The sequence below is a fragment of the Hyperolius riggenbachi genome, chromosome 5 (genome assembly GCF_040937935.1).
Source record: "Hyperolius riggenbachi isolate aHypRig1 chromosome 5, aHypRig1.pri, whole genome shotgun sequence".
Lineage (NCBI taxonomy): Eukaryota > Metazoa > Chordata > Amphibia > Anura > Hyperoliidae > Hyperolius > Hyperolius riggenbachi.
Window position 1 is genome coordinate 118,400,721 of NC_090650.1, and position 18,602 is coordinate 118,419,322.

Here is an 18,602-nt window from a genome sequence, read left to right on the forward strand (position 1 = left end):
ATAATACATCAACTCTAGTTAACCAAAGATAGAACAAAAATGTCTGTTACTGCTGATGCAAATCCTGCAATAAATCTGCAGTGTGTACTTCCTGCATTCATGGAGGCTGACATATTGTTAAAATCCTGTTTTTTACAAATTAGCTGCTCTGCTGTGGCAGAGGAGATTCCTGAGCTGACACAGCTAAAATATCAACACCTGTCAAGACAGTATTATTTTAAAGAGAAACCGTAACCAAGAATTGAACTTCACCCTAATCAGTAGCAGATACCACCTTTCCCATGAGAAATCTTTTCCTCTTCTCAAACGGAACATCAGGTAGCTCTGTACGGCTGATATTGTGGTGAAACCCCTCCCACAGAGTTTCCTGTCTGTAAACCTCATTGCATTGTGGGAAATAACAGCTGTTTACAGCTGAGTCCAACTGCCAAAAAGCAAGCAGCATCTCCTTCCACTGACATCACCTGCCAGCAGTAAAAATGTCACCATGTGGTAAATGTCAGAAAGTAAATCAGGGAGAGGAAAGATTTTACAATGGGTAAACACTGACGAAATCATTTATACATAATTATTGTAAAAATAAAGCACTTTATTTTTTCACTGGAGTTCCTCTTTAAGTTACTGAAAGGGTAGATAGACTGTTTCACTTTGTTGGGAAGCATATCCATTACATGCAGATTATTATTTGCATGTATAAGGAGGCGTGGCACTCTACCATAGGGCTCAGCAGTTGCATTGAAGGAGTACGGATAGTTTGGGCCTTTTGGGACTCCAGACAAGGCTAAATCATCATTGGGGGGAGTCTGTGGAGCAGCAGCTGTCCTACAGCTCCTAGGCATTTTTTTTCTATTGTTTAAGTATATAAGAGGGAGGAAAACCTTTTCAAACATGTGAGGGCAGGCATGGGCTTCCATTCTTATCTAACATAAGATACTAATTTTCCTTTGGGTATTAAACAGCTCATATATTTTTTGCCAAGTACATATGGCAACTTTAGTATTTGTCAAGAAGGCTATTCAAGATGGAGTAACATGTACTCATCTATATGCAATCTGTACTTGCCCTCCAGCAATGTACTGAGCTGGCACCAGGTTAATGCACATAAATCAATCTATTTGTCTCAGTACGACTACTTTGCACAAAATCTGTAGGCTGGCATGGTTTGCCAGCCAATACTGGACTGGGTCTACCAAGACAGCATAGACAGCAATGAGACATGCAAGCTGCTGTTTTACTTCCATACTCGTTGATTTTAATTTGAAACAAGGATGCCAATTTATATTTTAATACAGGGAAAATCGATGTCTAGGGATTTCCCCCAAGCCCATGTAGATGAATTAACCGCTACTCTAAGGATAAAGCAGAATAGGACTCTTCATGCATGTACTTTACTCTCCCAGGAAAGGTAAGCCCTTATCAGCACTGAAGACATTTCTGGCCCTCTTCTCTTCTGCAGTCACAGAGAATCATCTGTTCCACATTGTGTTCTCTTGTGTCAACACAGAAGGAGACAAACAGAATTTCTACATTTTCTGAATACTTGTATTTAATATTTGACTTGCATGCTCTTTTTAGGTTCGTTTTGAATAAACTTGCTGCTATTTGTGTACCCTCTGTTTGTTTAGCTGGTAATGGTAATGCATGAACTGTGAGCTGTAGGGCCTTCTATAAATTCTTGTTGACCATCTCCCCCCATGTTGGTGACCTGAACTAAAACTGACCAAACATTGCACAATATTACATTTTAAAATTAAATTTTTTGTATTATAAACATTAATTTAACTACTTGCAAGATGAAGTCTCTTTAACCCCCCACAACATCGTGTCAAGGCAAGAGATCTGGCAGGATCATGTTGCACGCTGGGACAACAAATATAAAGGCTCCCAGAATCACAAAGAAAAACCTTGTAAATCATCTTTTTTTTTTAGTTTTATTAACTTGTAATCACAGTGTCAAGTCCTACAATGTGAAAAAGAATGTGTGATGGATGCTCAAAGTATACAAATATACATAGCTTGAATATGGACCAATCACATTCCACCTCAGCGGTATTCGATTGGTTCATTTTCAAGCAGCATATATTTCCATATCTTGCACCACTGGGAATTATTTGCCACTAACTGACCAACTTCATTCCACATGTGCATCTACCGATTATTAAATTTGATAATTTGAGTGGCCCCAGTACTAGTGGGAGGGGGTTTGGTGTCTGGGACTGAAATTCCAGATGGTATATTCCCATGCAGTTATCTTGGTAAGAATGCTCCAATTAATGTATTTTCTAAACCTGTTTAAATCCCAAATAATCTAAGGGTAGCACAGGAAAAAAAAAATCTAAAAGCTGTTCTGTTGCTTAGTGTAGATTAGTGTAAATTACAAGTAATTAATGTAAATGAGATAAGAATGACCTTCAAAACTGAAATTTTTCAAATGTAAAAGTCCATTGTGACGTTGTGCTGACATAAAGCAGTGGGTAAATGGAATTTCATTTTGTGGCTGATAATCCCGCTTTGAAGACTACCTCCAGTGTAATTGGACATATAAATACAGTGGCTTGCAAAAGTATTCGGCCCCCTTGAAGTTTTCCACATTTTGTCACATTACTGCCACAAACATGAATCAATTTTATTGGAATTACACGTGAAAGACAAAGTGGTGTACACGTGAGAAAAAGAACGAAAATCATACATGATTCCAAACATTTTTTACAAATCAATAACTGCAAAGTGGAGTGTGCATAATTATTCAGCCCCCTTAGGTCTGAGTGCAGTCAGTTGCCCATAGACATTGCCTGATGAGTGCTATTGACTAAAAGTGCACCTGTGTGTAATCTCATGTCAGTACAAATACAGATGCTCTGTGATGGTCTCAGAGGTTGTCTAAGAGAATATTGGGAGCAACAACACCATGAAGTCCAAAGAACACACCAGACAGGTCAAGGATAAAGTTATTGAGAAATTTAAAGCAGGCTTAGGCTACAAAAAGATTTCCAAAGCCTTGAACATCCCACGAAGCACTGTTCAAGCGATCATTCAGAAATGGAAGGAGTATGGCACAACTGTAAACCTACCAAGACAAGGCCGTCCACCTAAACTCACAGGCCGAACAAGGAGAGCGCTGATCAGAAATGCAGTCAAGAGGCGCATGGTGACTCTGGACGAGCTGCAGAGATCTACTGCTCAGGTGGGGGAATCTATCCATAGGACAACTATTAGTCGTGCACTGCACAAAGTTTGCTCTTATGGAGAAGTGACAAGAAGAAAGCCATTGTTAACAGAAAAGCATAAGAAGTCCCGTTTGCAGTTTGCCACAAGCCATGTGGGGGAAACAGCAAACATGTGGAAGAAGGTGCTCTGGTCGGATGAGACCAAAATGGAGCTATGTGTGGCAGAAAACTAACCCTGCAAATCACTCTGAACACACTACCCACACTGTCAAATATGGTGGTGGCAGCATCATGCTCTGGGGTTGCTTCTCTTCAGCAGGGACAGGGAAGCTGGTCAAAGTTAATGGGAAGATGGATGGAGCCAAATACAGGGCAATCTTGGAAGAAAACCTCTTGGAGTCTGCAAAAGACTTGAGACTGGGTGGAGGTTCACCTTCCAGCAGGACAACGACCCTAAAGATAAAGCCAGGGCGACAATGGAATGGTTAAAACAAAACATATCTATGTGTTAGAAAGGCCTAGTCAAAGTCCAGATATCAATCCAATCGAGAATCTGTGGCAAGATCTGAAAACTGCTGTTTTCAAATGCTGTCCATCTAATCTGACTGAGCTAGAGCTGTTTTGCAAGGAAGAATGGGCAAGGATTTCAGTCTCTAGATGTGCAAAGCTGGTAGAGACATACCCTAAAAGACTGGCAGCTGTAAATGCAGCAAAAGGTGGTTCTACAAAGTATTGACTCAGGGGGCTGAATAATTACGCACACCACTTTGCAGTTATTGATTTGTAAAACATGTTTGGAATCATTTATGATTTTCGTTCCACTTCTCACGTGTACATAATTTTGTATTGGTCTTTCACGTGGAATTCCAATAAAATTGATTCATGTTTGTGGCAGTAATGTGACAAAATGTGGAAAACTTCAAGAGGGTCGAATAATTTGCAAGCCACTGTAAATGCAATTGATGTTCTCCATACAGGACCCTTACGTAGCTTCAGAGATTCAATCTAAATCACCCGTTCCCTGGGAAATGGCCAACATTATGGGTGGGTTTTTTTGTTTGTTTTTTTAAGATCTGCTGGTGTGTTTATTTTGCAAAATTATAATGTATTAATAGTACACACCCCTTAACAGTTCTAAGCCGAAGTACGTTTCACATTAATGGGCTCTTTGATGTGCAAATATATGCGTGACACGATTGTATAACATGTATATGAAGTCAATCATTCGTATGCGACACTCACTCCAGCTAATCGAGTCTGACGAGTCCCATTTATCTCGTCACTGCCCTGAAGAAATGTGTTCTGCTAACTGACACTCACAGCATAACATTTCACGCACAATGAACAAATTCAATTCAAGGAGATCACAAATGCAGCATACACAATAACAGAATAATATGACTGCAAAAAGACATGAAACAGGCAAATCAAAATAAGGATAAAGCAGCAGCCAAAGATGGAAGCAACTTAAGGATGATTAATGATTAATACAAAAACCTTCCTTGATACCAATATAAGGTGCGCTAAACTGCACACAGCGCAATGCCAAATACAATTACTTCAGCAGAAAGCAGGAGCTAAATGGAAGCTTGCTTTGCAAATGAAAGAATGAAGTATGCAGCAGATGTGGACAGATGGAACTGTGTTAATTATCCAAGCTGTAGATAAAAATCATGATTTGTAGGTAAGTTTCAGAAGTCAAAGGGGAGCGGGCTGCTGCTTTACACAAAGTACAATAGCGAAAGAGGTTAGAATAAGCTGCTTGTGACAACTTATCTCACCGTTTCTTTCAAGCAAGTGAGGATCAGAATGTTTCTTGCCTATGTCAGCGAAGGAGCGCACAAGAGGGATTCGGCTGCTCAGCTTCTTCTCGTTCTGATGATGATGCCTTTTCAAGAGAGCTTCCCGAACAGGCTCCCTCATAGACTCATCCAGCTGCCCTGAGCCAATCATGTTGTCCAACACCATGTCTGTAGTAAACCGAACACCAAAGAATTAGTTTGGAGAATGAGAGTCCAATAAATCACAGATTAAACCCCTTTACCAAGTAATGGACATCACAGCCCTACTTCCAAAGTTATACTTCATTGGTACTTAAAGGGAACCCGGGGTGAAAGGGATATGGAGGCTGATCGGTTTGTTTCCTTATAAATAATGCACATTGCCTCTGCCTCTAATACTTTAAGCTAAAAGACCCTGAACAAGCATGCAGATCATAGGTCTATGACAAATATGACAAGATTACCTGTATGCTTGTTTGAGGTGTGTGATTTAGACCCTACTGACCAGAAAGCTCAGCAGCACTGCCAGGCAACTGGTATTAATTAAAAGGAAATAAATATGGCAGCTGCCATAGGTCTCACACCACAGGTTCCTTTTAAAGATAAACTTTAACCCAAGATAGAACATCATCCCAATCAGTAGCCGATACCCCCTTTCCCACAAGAAATCTTAACTTTTTAAAACATAAATCAGTGGTTTTGTGTGGCTGATATGGACAGACCTCCCACAGTGTGATGTCAGGGCCATGAACTTTGTTGCCGTCCTGTGCCCTCGCCACAGCTCCGGTGGCTCCCGGCATTCTCCGCTGGCGCAGCAGACATCGCCAGGTCGGGTTCCGGGTCGGCTTCTGCTGCGCTCCACCACCATGTGGTCCCTCCGACGTCATCAGGACGGTACTGCGCAGGCGGAGATGCCCGGGAGCAACCGGAGCTGCGGCGAGGGCACAGGATGGCTGCCATAGGCTGGAGGAAGCCTCAGGTAAGTAGATCTTTTTTTTTTTTTTTCCAATAGCTTGGATGTTAACCTTTAATGGAAATAACAGCTGTTTTCAACTGCCAAGAAAGCAGCATCTCCCTCTGTGCATACAGAAGTATATATAAAAAAAACAAAAAAACAAAAAAAAACACCTTGTTAGTGGGTGTGTTTATAGATAAAGACAGTTGGTGCTGCCATGTCTGTCAGTAGTAAAGATTACTACCCGTAGGCTCACGGTTGATATAACAACATAAATTAATTGCATGATCAATCTTTTCTTTATCTCGTTTCCATTTTTACACTTTTCACGTTGCAATGTATCGATTTATTTTTTTCCCCCTACACTATCTTTCTGTAAAGTTGTTCTTTAAACTACAGGTAGTCCCCATTTAACGAACGAGATAGGGACTGTAGGTTCATTCTTAACCTAAATCTGTTCTCTCTGTTCCCGTTACCTCTTCTGTGCCCCCCTGTGCCTCCAGTGTCCCCCTCTGTCACATCTGCCCTCTGTGCCTGCTTATACAAGTTTAAAAACCATTTTTTCTTTGAATTTGAAGTCGATTTTCTCAAAAACTACAAGTCCAATTTGAACATTTTTTTTACGTGTTCCCATGGAAACACAGAATCCATGCCGTTCGTATCGGCGGGTCGTTCGTAAGTCGGGCGTTTGTAAGTCGGGGACTACCTGTAGACTTATCTGAAGGTTGTGGTTCTGGGTCACCCTTAGGCCTTGTTCACACTAGGGACGTTGCTATACACGTTTCACAGTGCATTGCTAGATACAGCTTTTTCCATTTATTCTAATGTACCACGTTCACATCTATGCGCTACATTACTGTCCATTTGAGAAACGTGGCGTTTCATGCATTTCTGTGCCTTGCGCTGTGAAGCACTCAGCAATGTTAGTGAACAGATCCGCTTGAGAAATCCTGAGAAATCCTCCTGCGCAGGTTACCCCGAGCTGAGCTCGGGATAACCGGCAAGGAGGTTAATCAATTCCAGGCTTTCAGAAACAGAACTAAGCCTTCAGTTACTCATGCAGGAAGAGGGGAATATCTGAAGGTACTCATAACACCAATGGGCACACATAGCATAATACGGTTATGGTTAAAAAGAAGTAAAATATGATCATCTTTGCAATTATGGAGAACCATAGCACAACCCATGTTACAAAGGTATCGTGAGCATTGCTGGGGTACAGTGTGCTACGCTTCTTACCCAAGTAATGTGGACAGCGCTAATGGCACCCTACACACGGCAGCCTTACTGATATTTATGGATTATGGCCCTTTAGTTCTGCCAAATTTGTGAGCAGCTGTTGAAAAATAGGTTTCCTTGTAAAGTAACAGAAGAGAGCTAATCAATACATTTCTATTCAAGGATGGTAGTTTTGCCAGCACTGTACAAATGTAATTCTTAAAGGGAAGCTGAAGTGAGAGGAATATGGAGGCTGCCATATTTATTTCCTTTTAAAGCGGACTTGAACTCAGAACTACCTCTCTGCTCTAAAAGATACGCAATAGCATAATAACCTTTTTTTTAAAAAAAAAAGAACATTTCTTTGTTATAGCGGATACAAATCCTGCAATAAATCTGTAATGTTTCTACTTCCTGCTTTCACTGAAGCACATTGTTAATATCCTGTGTCTACCAATTACCTCTCTGCTGTGGAAGTCAGCTGACACAGCCGAGGGATCAAATTACAACTTGTGCTTAGACACGGGTGATGGGGAAATAGACAAGCTAAACCCTAAACTCTAAATACATACAGGGTGCATTTCTCCATGTTTACTTTCTGTCCTGTGTAAGAAGAGTTCAGGTCCACTTTAAAAGGGTTATTATCATACCAGTAGAAACTTTGAACCAGGAGTACAATCTAAACCATGTAATGTACTCGTTATAGGCGAATGGTAGCATAGCAAGTCTCAATAAACAGTAATGTGCACAAGGAATCCAGGAAGCTGATAATTCTGTATCAGCAAAGTGACAGGTGGAAAGCTTAAGACTGAACACCTTTAGTGAACTCCTATGACAGCTTTGATTAGTCACGGCAAATCAGCAAACAAGTACACTGTACATTTTTTTTTTTGCATAGTCAACCTAACAAGCCTGTTTCAACTTCAAATATCTGTTGAAGGAAGTAGGTTGAAGAGGGTGTATGATGTAATTTCTCTGCTGCATAACTAAGTACAGGTAGTCCTCGGTTAACGAACAAGATAGGGACTGTAGGTTCGTTCTTAACCTAAATCTGTTCTTAAGTCTGAACATTGTGCCATCTGTCCCCTGTACCTCCTCTGTGCCTCCAGTGTCCCCCTCTGCCCTTTGTACCTGTTTATACAAGTTTAAAAGCCATTTTTTTCTTTGATTTTTTAAAGATCAATTTTCTCATAAACGACAGGTCCAATTTGAAAAAAAATAATTGGGGGGGGGGTCGCTTGTTCCCATGGAAGCAGAGAATTCATGCCGTTCGTATCGGTGGGTTGTTCGTAAGTCGGGGACTACCTGTAATATAGTAACATACTTGTGCATACATAGGGCCTGATTCACAAAGCGGTGATAACTCAGTTATCACGCCTGAAAGACTTTAGGCGTGATAACCTTTGCACCGCTGAGTTAGCACCGCTTTGTGCCGATTATCGCGCGCAAATTCCCGCGCGCAAAGTTTTAGTCCCATAGGGCTTAATAGGCGCTGCGCGCGAAGCGCGGTGCACGGAAACTTCGCACGAGTTTCTTCTTATCATGCCTAAACTGAGTTTAGGCGTGATAAAGGGCTTTTCATTGGCGTGCAAACACTTTGCACCGCTTTGTGAATCAGGCCCATAGAGTCATTTGATGCAAACAGACCCACTCTCTGAACTATCAACACTGATTTATGTTTTACGGCACAGATACCTTGGGGCCATTTAAGTGTGCAAAGGCTAAAAGTGTGTCAAGAGCACATCTCTAAATTCCTGTCCCCTTGTTCACCTCTACCCTCTTTCTTGGGCCCAGTATCAACAGGATGCAGATTTTTAAAATTCTATACAAATTCGATACAGCTTGAAATTGGACCAACTAACACAGTTGTTGGGGGTTTAGACAGGCCCAATTCTGAGCCGCATACAAATTTTGCATCAAGTCAGAAAAATTAGCATCATATCAATAATCTTCAATCTTAATCTTTTCGTTACAACAATCGCACTCAGAATCTGCAGACCAAATTAGCTGGCAGCTGGGTAATTTATCAGCCGCTAGAGTCTTTCATTGAATAGTTTTAATGCCCTTCCTGAACCTGAAGTGAGAGGGATATGGATTTATGCTCAATGCACATTGCCTGGCTGTCCTGCTGTTCTTGTGCCTAAAATACTTTTAGCCACAGCCCCTTAACAAGAATTCAGGTCAGATGTTTGACTAAAGTTTGACTGGATTTGTCATATGCTTGTTTCAGGTGTGTAATTCAGACACTACTGATGCATGCAAGATCAGCAGGGCAGCCAGGCAACAAGTATGGTTTATAAGAAAACAAACATGGCAGCCTCCATATCCCTCTATTTTCAGTTGTCCTTTTAGGAGAATTTTTTGCTCCTCACTGCACCCGATCACCAGGCAGTGAAAACCACTGCTTTGCTGTGGCCCACATGTAGTGATGCGCTAGACCACATAACAGCTATTCCTTTTAAAACCTAGTCAGCAAGCCAACATCATTAGCACATTAATCGCTTTTGGACATTGGGGATCGAAATCCACTCCCCGTTTGGGATCGGTTACCCCTGCCGGGGCATAGATTCTGAATACCCAAATTACTGTATCACACGCTTCTGCCGCTACAGACAATCGCACTGCTCTCCCACTGCTGCAGCCCATTCGCTCTGCTGTCGCTATGACAGCAGAGCTCCGTGAGCCAGCCAGGAGTTTATTTCATTGGCTCCTGACCCTGTAAGCAGGGGTGCCCTTTTTAAAATCCGAATTAATCCAGATCCGGATACCCAGATATCCGGATCCGAACTTTTTGGTATCCGATATCCGAACCCAATATCCTGGATATCCGCCCGGATTCGGATATCCGGACAGAAAACCGGAAGTGACCCGAAAATGGCTTGAAATGCTTCCAAAAAGTCTCTTCAAATGGCAAAAACCCCTTTCGAAGGTGTCTCTCTCTCAAAAGTTCGGATTATCTGGGTAGTTCAGATACCTGAATATTGGATGAGCACAACTACCTGTAAGCACTGCGAGCCAATCACATTGCAGTGCGAACAGCAAGTCCGTGTGGCGTGACATTGGTTAGCCCTGTTTTTGAGAGTCTCTGGTCCCTGAGGATTGGTTTAAGTACCCCTGACCTCGTTCATAAATAGAATGATTTTAATGTTTTACTTTTTTTTTAATGAAATTCCAATAAAAAATATTGAAAACTACTTTTTTCTTCTTTAAATTAGCTGTGCTGTGACATAAGAGTCACATCACTTTCCTCCCCCTTTAAAACCCCCCCTCCACACACACACACACTCTGCTCAGCCATGATGCAGAACTCACTGATGGGTGGGGAGGAAGGGTCAGTACTTCCTCCTCTCTGCCAGTCATCAGGCACGTCCCCTGCACTCGATTCTATTAATTCCTATCTGCACAGCACGCTGCACATCTGCGCTGTGTGTGATATTAAAGCAGAACCGTGACCAAAAACTGAACTTCATCCCAATCAGTAGCTGGTACCTCCTTTCCCATGAGAAATCATTTACTTTTCTCAAACGGATCATCAGGGGGCTCTGTATGGCTGATTTTGTGGTGAAACCCCTCCCACAGTGTGATGTCAGCGCCTCAAAGCACTGAGGTACTGACATCACACTGTCGGAGCCTTGTTGCATTGTGGGAAATAACAGCGGTTACCAACCGCCAAAAATGCAAGCAGCATCTCCTTCCAGTGACATCCCCTGCCAGCAGTAAAAATGTCACCATGTGATAAATGTCAGAATGTACATCAGGGAGAGGAAAGATTTTACAATGGGCAAACACGGACTAAATTATTTATACATAATTATTGTTAAAATGAAGCACTTTTTTATTAAATTTTTTCACTGGAGTTACTCTTTAAGGTAATTCAGCTCAGAACGAAAGTGTACTAATACAGCTATTAGTACACTATCGTTCTGAGCGAAATTACCTCAAGACTGCATATATCGCAGCTCCCCAGCGCGCTGTGCAGATAGGAGCTATTAGCGGCGAGTGGAGGGGGCGTTCCTGATGACGGGCAAAGACTGACACTTCCTCCCTGCCCATCATCGACGTTCTGCTCAACTTGAAGATTTTGACTGAGCAGAATGGGGGACAAGGTCAGCGCTAAAGGAGGAGGAAAGTGCTGTGCCTCATGTCACAGCATAGCTAATAAATAAAAACATTAATAGTATGCTATTTTAAAGAGAGGTTGGGGTAATTTAAGGATATATAATAAGGGCTACATTACGGTTTATTTTTCACCAGTTGTATTTTGACTGCTTTATACACTTCAGGGGATCTTTCAAACAAGTATATGATCTTGCAGAACACATGACATGCCCATAGCAAATGTGTAATTGTTTGCTTGACTGTTAATAATTCATGCTGTGCACTAACACTTCACAAGGGATTCACATGGATGTCAAAAGCCTGGGAAATTCTGACAGTATGCTCTTATGCCCCAGAGCTAGCCACCCTTTTACCCTTAATCAGTTGCTCTCAGTTAAAACTAAAAGAAAACCGGTTTTTCAAAGTAATGCCCATATATCCCTATGGCTTAGTTCCCACCATACATGTTTTAATTGAAATTTTTTTCGCAATGCCTGGCTATGGAAAAAACGCACACCAACGCAAACCAAAGCATTGGGCGTAACAGGACCCTAAGGCCCTTATACACTTAATGCGTTGGTATGCGTTAGTATGCGTTTTTTCTATAACAATGCATTGTGAAAAAGATTTCAGTTAAGCGCATACAGTGGGAACTGTGCAATAGGAAAAGTGTGCATTTTATTGGAGTCATACGACACATACGTTGGGCAGACCTCCGAACCTGACCAATTCTTTGTGGAACCATGAGTAGTGAAAAAAATGGCAGCATTGGCAGTCCTGCTGCTCCAGCGTCCTCTTGCTGGATATTATGTACCACATACTCACCTGCTGATGTAGGTGAAACACTTTACTTATAAGCACCACTGGATGCAGTACTAGCCTCCTTTGCTCATTTCCACACCACACTACTAATAAATGTATGTGTGTCAAGGGCTGCATGGGGAACTTTGTTAACTATGAATGTATAGTATTACAAAACAAAATAATCTGAACAGTAGCATAACTAGAAATCATGAGTTCTCCATAGCAAAATGTAGATGGAGCCCATAACTAGTCAAAGTTGGGCAATGGCAACTTCTACTACCCCATGGATATACTGTAAGTAGACCTGGCAATGTGCACAAACATCCAATATTTAGTGCAAATAATATACACAGGGTTGTGAGGACACTGGTAGAAAATTTTAAAAAAAGGTAAGTAAACACGTTAAGTACCCCCTCAGATTCCATACATATATAAATAACAGCCCCTACCAGAGCAAGACTGAGGGGATGTCCCTTTTTGTGAAAGCCACAAGCAGGCTAAAGGGAACTCCTATTTGACTTATAAGCCAATTACACTGTAACAGGAAAGTGCTATAATGGAAATACTAAACAGCAGTAAAAGAAGGAGGTGGCCGGCAATGCTAGACAAGTGCTTTATTTACAATTCAGCATCCTGACCAAACACATCAATGTACATACAGATGGGTCACATACCATGAGGTGTGCAGACAGCTGGTGGGTGCAGGGAGAAGATGTGAGCCTGATGGCAGTTTTGTGGCAAGACGCTTCTTCTACGCCTCTGTAGAAGCACCTTGCCACGAAATGGCCGTGAGGCTCACATCTTATTATATATATTATGAATGAAGTAAAAGCTATGCAAAGAGTTACCAGCAATCAATAGACCAAGATGAGACTTCTGGAAGTAATACCATTGACACCTTTTAATGTGTAGGATAGTACATTTGCATCAACAAGCAATGCACAGTGTTTTGCATATTGCATGTCTGCACCTTCTGCACTAATATTAAAATTCGCTGACTGGCTGGGTCCTGTATATTTCCTATTGAGAGAATAGTGTCATTCTACTGTAGAAAGAGCTGTTGAAACTACCTGCAACATTCCATCACACCTTACATGAAGCAGTCGGCCACATCTTCGCTGAATATTACAAGAATAACTCTTTGTGGCCAGCACTGCAGCTCGGCAAAGTATAAAGGCTGCACTTACAGCCACCAAGTTAATTTCTAGCAGTATGGGGAGTTAGTCATATCCTCAGTTCAACCTTTCTAACAATGACAAATGTTTGAGGGTGAACTAGGGTGCCAGCCTTGGAGACAACCTATTTGGATACAGCTCTCAATTATTGGAGTTAGACATCCGTGCTAGTGCCATCGCTCTTAAACTAAACCATAGTTGGTTGAAAAGCACTGCCACATTTACCTGCAATATCTTCAATGGTATTGGCTCTCATGTCCAACATGACCGTTCCATTCAGTATGCAGCTCCTCAATTCAAACAAGCTGTGTAGGGAGAGGGTGGCCACATAGGGCTTACTCCACCGGTCTCCACCATCCTCTACATCTTCCTCAAATTTAAGCCATCTAAAAACAAAAAGAAAGCAATTCTATTATTACAAGCAAAACAACAAAATTATACTTAGAATATGTGCATAAACTACAGGAGTTAAGAAAAGATGTAAACTAAACTGTAAACGTGTTATGTGGATCCTTAGGAAGAAGATCCATGCATAACCTCACAATGATGGATTTTTTGGCCAACATTTGTGGGAGAAATTCCTTTGTGATGCATATTGGTTTATAACTGCTTTAAAAAAAAAAAAAAACAACGACTCAGGAAAATGCTCCCAATATCTGAAGGCACCAGATTTGTCAGCAACTACAATAGCAGGGTGCGGACTTGTACCTGAGAGGATACACTGTGCGTTAGCCTGGGGCTCCCTCCAGCCCCATGCGGCCTGTGGGCTCCCTCACCGGCTGCTCTGTTGTCCTCTATTTTTCCACTCGAGGGTCCTGCATGCGCAGGGAACTTGAGGGGGTGTGTGCAAGTGCAGTCAGGCATGCGCAGAACACCATAACTGGCTCCAACTGAAGAAGATACTGGAGGCGACCATGAGACAACTGAACGGCCGGGGAGACGGCGAGGGATCCCTTGGTCCTCATAGGGAGGGAAGGCATGGCAAATCATCTCAGCTGAGGGCATGGCTTTCCTGCTCAACGCCAGTTTTGTCATGTGCCTTGCCCTCCCCTATCCATAGCAAAAGAACAGAAGGCTAGCAACGGGTCTATATAGACCCCCCCCCCCCCCCCCCCAGAGCCCATGCGCTGCCTGGACAATCAGTGCCAGGCAGCGCTGAAGTGTGGATCGGGACTCCCTTTGACGTCACGATGGGGGAAGCCCTAATGGCGACGGGGGAAGCCCTCATGGAAATCCCGTTCAGAACCGGATTTCCGGACGGGCTTGATCGCCGGAGGCGATCGAAGAGGGTGGGGGGATGCCGCTGCACAGCGGCTGTCATGTAGCTAGCGCTAGGCTAGCTACATGATTTAAAAAAAAAATTAAATAGTGCTGCGCTGCCCCCTGGCGGTTTTAATTGACAGCCAGGAGGGTTAAAAGAAAATAAATATAGCAGCCTCCATATCACTCATTTCAGGTGTCCTTTGAAGTGTACCAGAGTGACTGAAGTGCAATAATGCCAGCTCAAACTTAAAGGACAACTGAAGTGAGAAGAATACGAAGTCTGCCATATTTATTTTCTTTAAACAATACCAGTTGCCTGGCAGCCCCTGCTGATCTTTTTTTCCTTCAGTAGTGTCTGAACCACACACCAGAAAGAAGCACGCATCTTATCTTGTCAGATCTGACACTAATGTCAGAAACACCTGATCTGCATATGCTTGTTTAGGCTATGGCTAGAAATATTAGAGGCAGAGTTTCAACAGGACAGGCAGGCAGGCAGGCAGGCAGGCAGGCAACTGGTATTGCTTAAAAGGAAATAAATATGGCAGGCTCAATATAATCCTCACGATCACGCTCACGTGGCCTGGAGCGTTATGCGCCTGCACAGAACACTCCAGGCCACGCGAGTGCGATCGGCACGCTCGCTCAGGTGCAGAAGATGTCGACCTGGCAAGTTTTTACTCCTTGCACCATGTCCTTTAAGGCGCATAGACACTCCATTCTTAACGCAACACTGCTGGCAGCAAGCACTGTACTGACATGTTGTAGCAGCTTCTGTCAGAAGGGGTAAAGCGGAAAACAATGTGTCAGGTCTGAGTGACCTCATGGGACACTTGTATATTGGCTGTGGCTGCCCATCTGGGTTCAGTCTACCAGGTGTATGAGGTTTATCCATCTGCTCAAGAGGCTAGGCAAACAAAAGCAGAGGCTATCAGATGAGTGGGACTTTCTGACCCACTGTTTGAAGTTTCTTATGCACACGAATTTTCTATTACCTTGCAGGATCATAACTCAATTCCTCGGGCAACAACTTGGGCCGATTGCTGTATGGACACATCGCTGCCTCCAGGCTAGCAATGCTTTCTGTTGCCATGGAGAGGGGAGGAGGACGCGGGAGCATGAAAACAATGCCCTCGGCTGAGACAATCCGCCAGGCAGTTCGCTCACCAACGCATCAAGGTGAATGGAGGCCACTGTACACATGCTGGTTTCTTGGAAGAGGCGGCCTCAACAAGAACTGGTCAACCAGTTTAAAAGAACCTGTGCTGGTATCTTAATACTGGTTCTATGCCGAAGACACTGTTAAAGTGCCCATTAATGGTACAATTTTTTTTACTAAATGCGATTTTTCAATGCAATTCGAATGAATGTAAGTAATGAAGGCAATTATCGATTTTTGATTTAATGAACAATTCTTTCTTCAAATCCGATCATAAAATCCAACTTTCGGATCAATTTTATCCTATTTAGTAATCAACCAAAGAATCGTTCACTATTGATTGCATTCATAAACTGCAAATTTTCTATACAATTTGATCATAAAAATAGCATCAAAAGATCGCGTTTGGTGAAAAAAATTGTATCATTAATGGGCACCTTAAACCTAATTATACCACTGTACATCTTTAAATGACATATGGCTCTGCCCTCAAAGCAACAATAGGCCTATAACAGCAGTAAAAGCTCAACCTGTGACAACCACTGTCTACGCTATGCAGTGAGCACAATGAGACATGGCATAAAATACAGTTAGAATCATCACAGTATCTTAAATCAAAACAGCTACTGTGAGTGGAAAGTAGCTGGCAGCTCACAATGGAAAAGAAGTTAGCCGCCCGTAGCCCTTGTTCTAAAGGTTACCGATGCATCTTATTCCAATAGCCACCCTGCCTAAAATAATACTCATTAAAACAGATAATAACTGTTTAGAGTAAACCGATGGGGCTTTCGGGTTGCCTTCTCCACTTCCACATGCAGATTTTTTTCCTGCCAACTGGTGCATTCCATCTAGCTGGAGAACGTGAGGTGAAGCTGCTCTACAGCGCTGTAAATTAGATGAGGGGTCCAGTTTCAAAGTTTGTTCCAGCGCATGACTCGGCATTAGCTGCTCTCCAGAACTTTCACCTTCTAAAGTATTATTAGCATGTGTTTATTTCCAGGCCTAGGCATGCCTTTATTACCAAAACACAATGATTAGCTTTTCTAGTCCCACTTTGACTCGCTAGTCTTCTTACGTTACTCTCAGTCAATAAAGTCCCATTACACGAGAGGTGAAACAGAGGATCATATTCATATAAAACAGGGCTGTGGAGTTGGAGTCGAGGCAATTTTGGGCATCCGGAGTCTGAGTCGGGGTTTCATAAACTGAGGAGTCGGAAGATTTTTGTACAAAATCCATAGCCCTGTTAAGTATTAGACTAAGGAGTCGGAGTCGAGGAGTCAGGGCCATTTTGGGTACCCGAAGTCGGAGTTTCATAAACTGAGGAGTCGAAAGATTTCTGTACTGACTCCACAGCCCTGATATAAAAGGATCTATTTATACTGTAGTCAGTGGGGAGGAAAAGGTCAAAAGACTCCTGCATATTTCTCCATTAAGGAGGAAGTGTACAGTGCCACATTGACCACTTTGGTACCAGCAGTCTCTGGCCCATAAAGGGCCAGAGACCGCCAGTATGAAGAAAAGGGGCCTAGCAGCGTCACACCACACAGATTCACCACTCCCGCCGATTACACCCCTCTCCCGTCACTGAAGTTTACTTGCCCTGCTGTCCCTATGATGGCAGAGCTCTGTGAGTAAGTCAGGAGAAGATTTCATTGGCTCCTGACCCTGTGATCAATGTGAACCAATGAGATTGGCTCACGGTGATCACAGGGTCAGGAGCCAATGAAAGCTCCTGACTCTGCCATCATAGTGACGACAGGGCTCTGCCATCATAGTGACGGCAGCAGCAGTGGGAGAACAGTTCAATTTAGCGGGGAAATTGAAATCTATGCCCTGCAGGTATAACAGCTCCTAAAGAGGGCCTAGATTTCAACTAGCACGGTCCGGAAGCATCTAAACATAAAACAAACACAAAAGGGCAAACCTAAGTTGAAAATGAAAATTCTCATATTGCCTATTGTATGCCAAACTACAGTGAAAAGAAATCTTGCGATTTTTGGGATTTTGCTTGAAAATGTCTCGGCACTGTCACCAGTGCTGTAGTATTGCATGTTGTATGGTGTGTGCGTTTCCCCTGTGACCTAATGTCTGCCTAGTGTTCCTGAATATAGATTCTGGCTGTTGCCGACCTGTGTCTTGTATGACAAATTCCACCAATATTCCTGAAATAGTGGGTGTGTCAGGATGCTACAAGTTTGAGAGATCAGGTCTGATTAATCCTTATATAACTGAGGTTGTACAAGGTTGAACATATAAATACTCTTAAGGGGCCCATACACCTAACGATTTTCCCGCCAATATACGGCGGATTCGATCACAGTGATCGAATCGGCTGTGAAATTGCAGTGCACACTCGTTCCCGTCAATCCGTCCGTGCGTAAGATTTTTCTCGATCGCCGGCGGGTCGGGAGTGCGTCGATAGCGGCGTTCGAATGCCCGACGACCGACGTAATACAGCAGGTATACATTACCTGTCTTCTCCGCTCTGGTGTCCGGCATGCTTCACTTCTTCCTGCCCGGCAGGAAGTTTAAACAGTAGAGGGCGCTCTACTGTTTAAACTTCCTGCCGGGCAGAAAGAAGTGAAGCATGCTGGAGACCAGACCAGACCAGAGCGGAGAAGACAGCAGAGACGAGGGGACTCGCGCTGGCGGAGCAGGTAATGTATGTGGGGGGGGGGGGGGGGGGGGTGTTGGGCGACAGCACCACCACCACCACAGATTGTGAATGGTTTCAGGCTGAAATCAGTTCACAATCTGCAGTAAGGCAGCCATACGATCCCTCTCTGATCAGATTTGATCAGAGAGGGATCTATCTGTTGGTCGAATCTGATGGCTAATCGACCAGTGTATGGCCACCTTTAGGCCCCTTTTCCACAGACAGCTGAACTACGCAATTGCTGGTCAGTTCAGCCTCCCGACATCTATTGGCAATTTCATGCAGCTGCATGGCAGCAATCATTACACCACAAATGTCCCCCT

General features: G+C 43.1%; 1 protein-coding gene across 14 annotated transcripts in view; it reads right to left on the minus strand.

Moving 5' to 3' along the window:
* Positions 1-18,602, minus strand: part of SLC4A7 (solute carrier family 4 member 7) — a 242,784-nt gene that overhangs the window by 73,499 nt on the left and 150,683 nt on the right. For 9 of the 14 annotated variants that reach the window (XM_068236200.1, XM_068236196.1, XM_068236195.1 and 6 more), the window contains exons 5-6: positions 13,424-13,584; positions 4,949-5,137 (exon numbers count right to left, since the gene is read on the minus strand). In XM_068236200.1, the coding sequence (XP_068092301.1) occupies positions 4,949-5,137; positions 13,424-13,584 (350 nt within the window). The remainder of the gene's footprint in view (positions 1-4,948; positions 5,138-13,423; positions 13,585-18,602) is intronic. The other 5 variants (XM_068236202.1, XM_068236201.1, XM_068236199.1 and 2 more) reach the window with 1 other exon arrangement.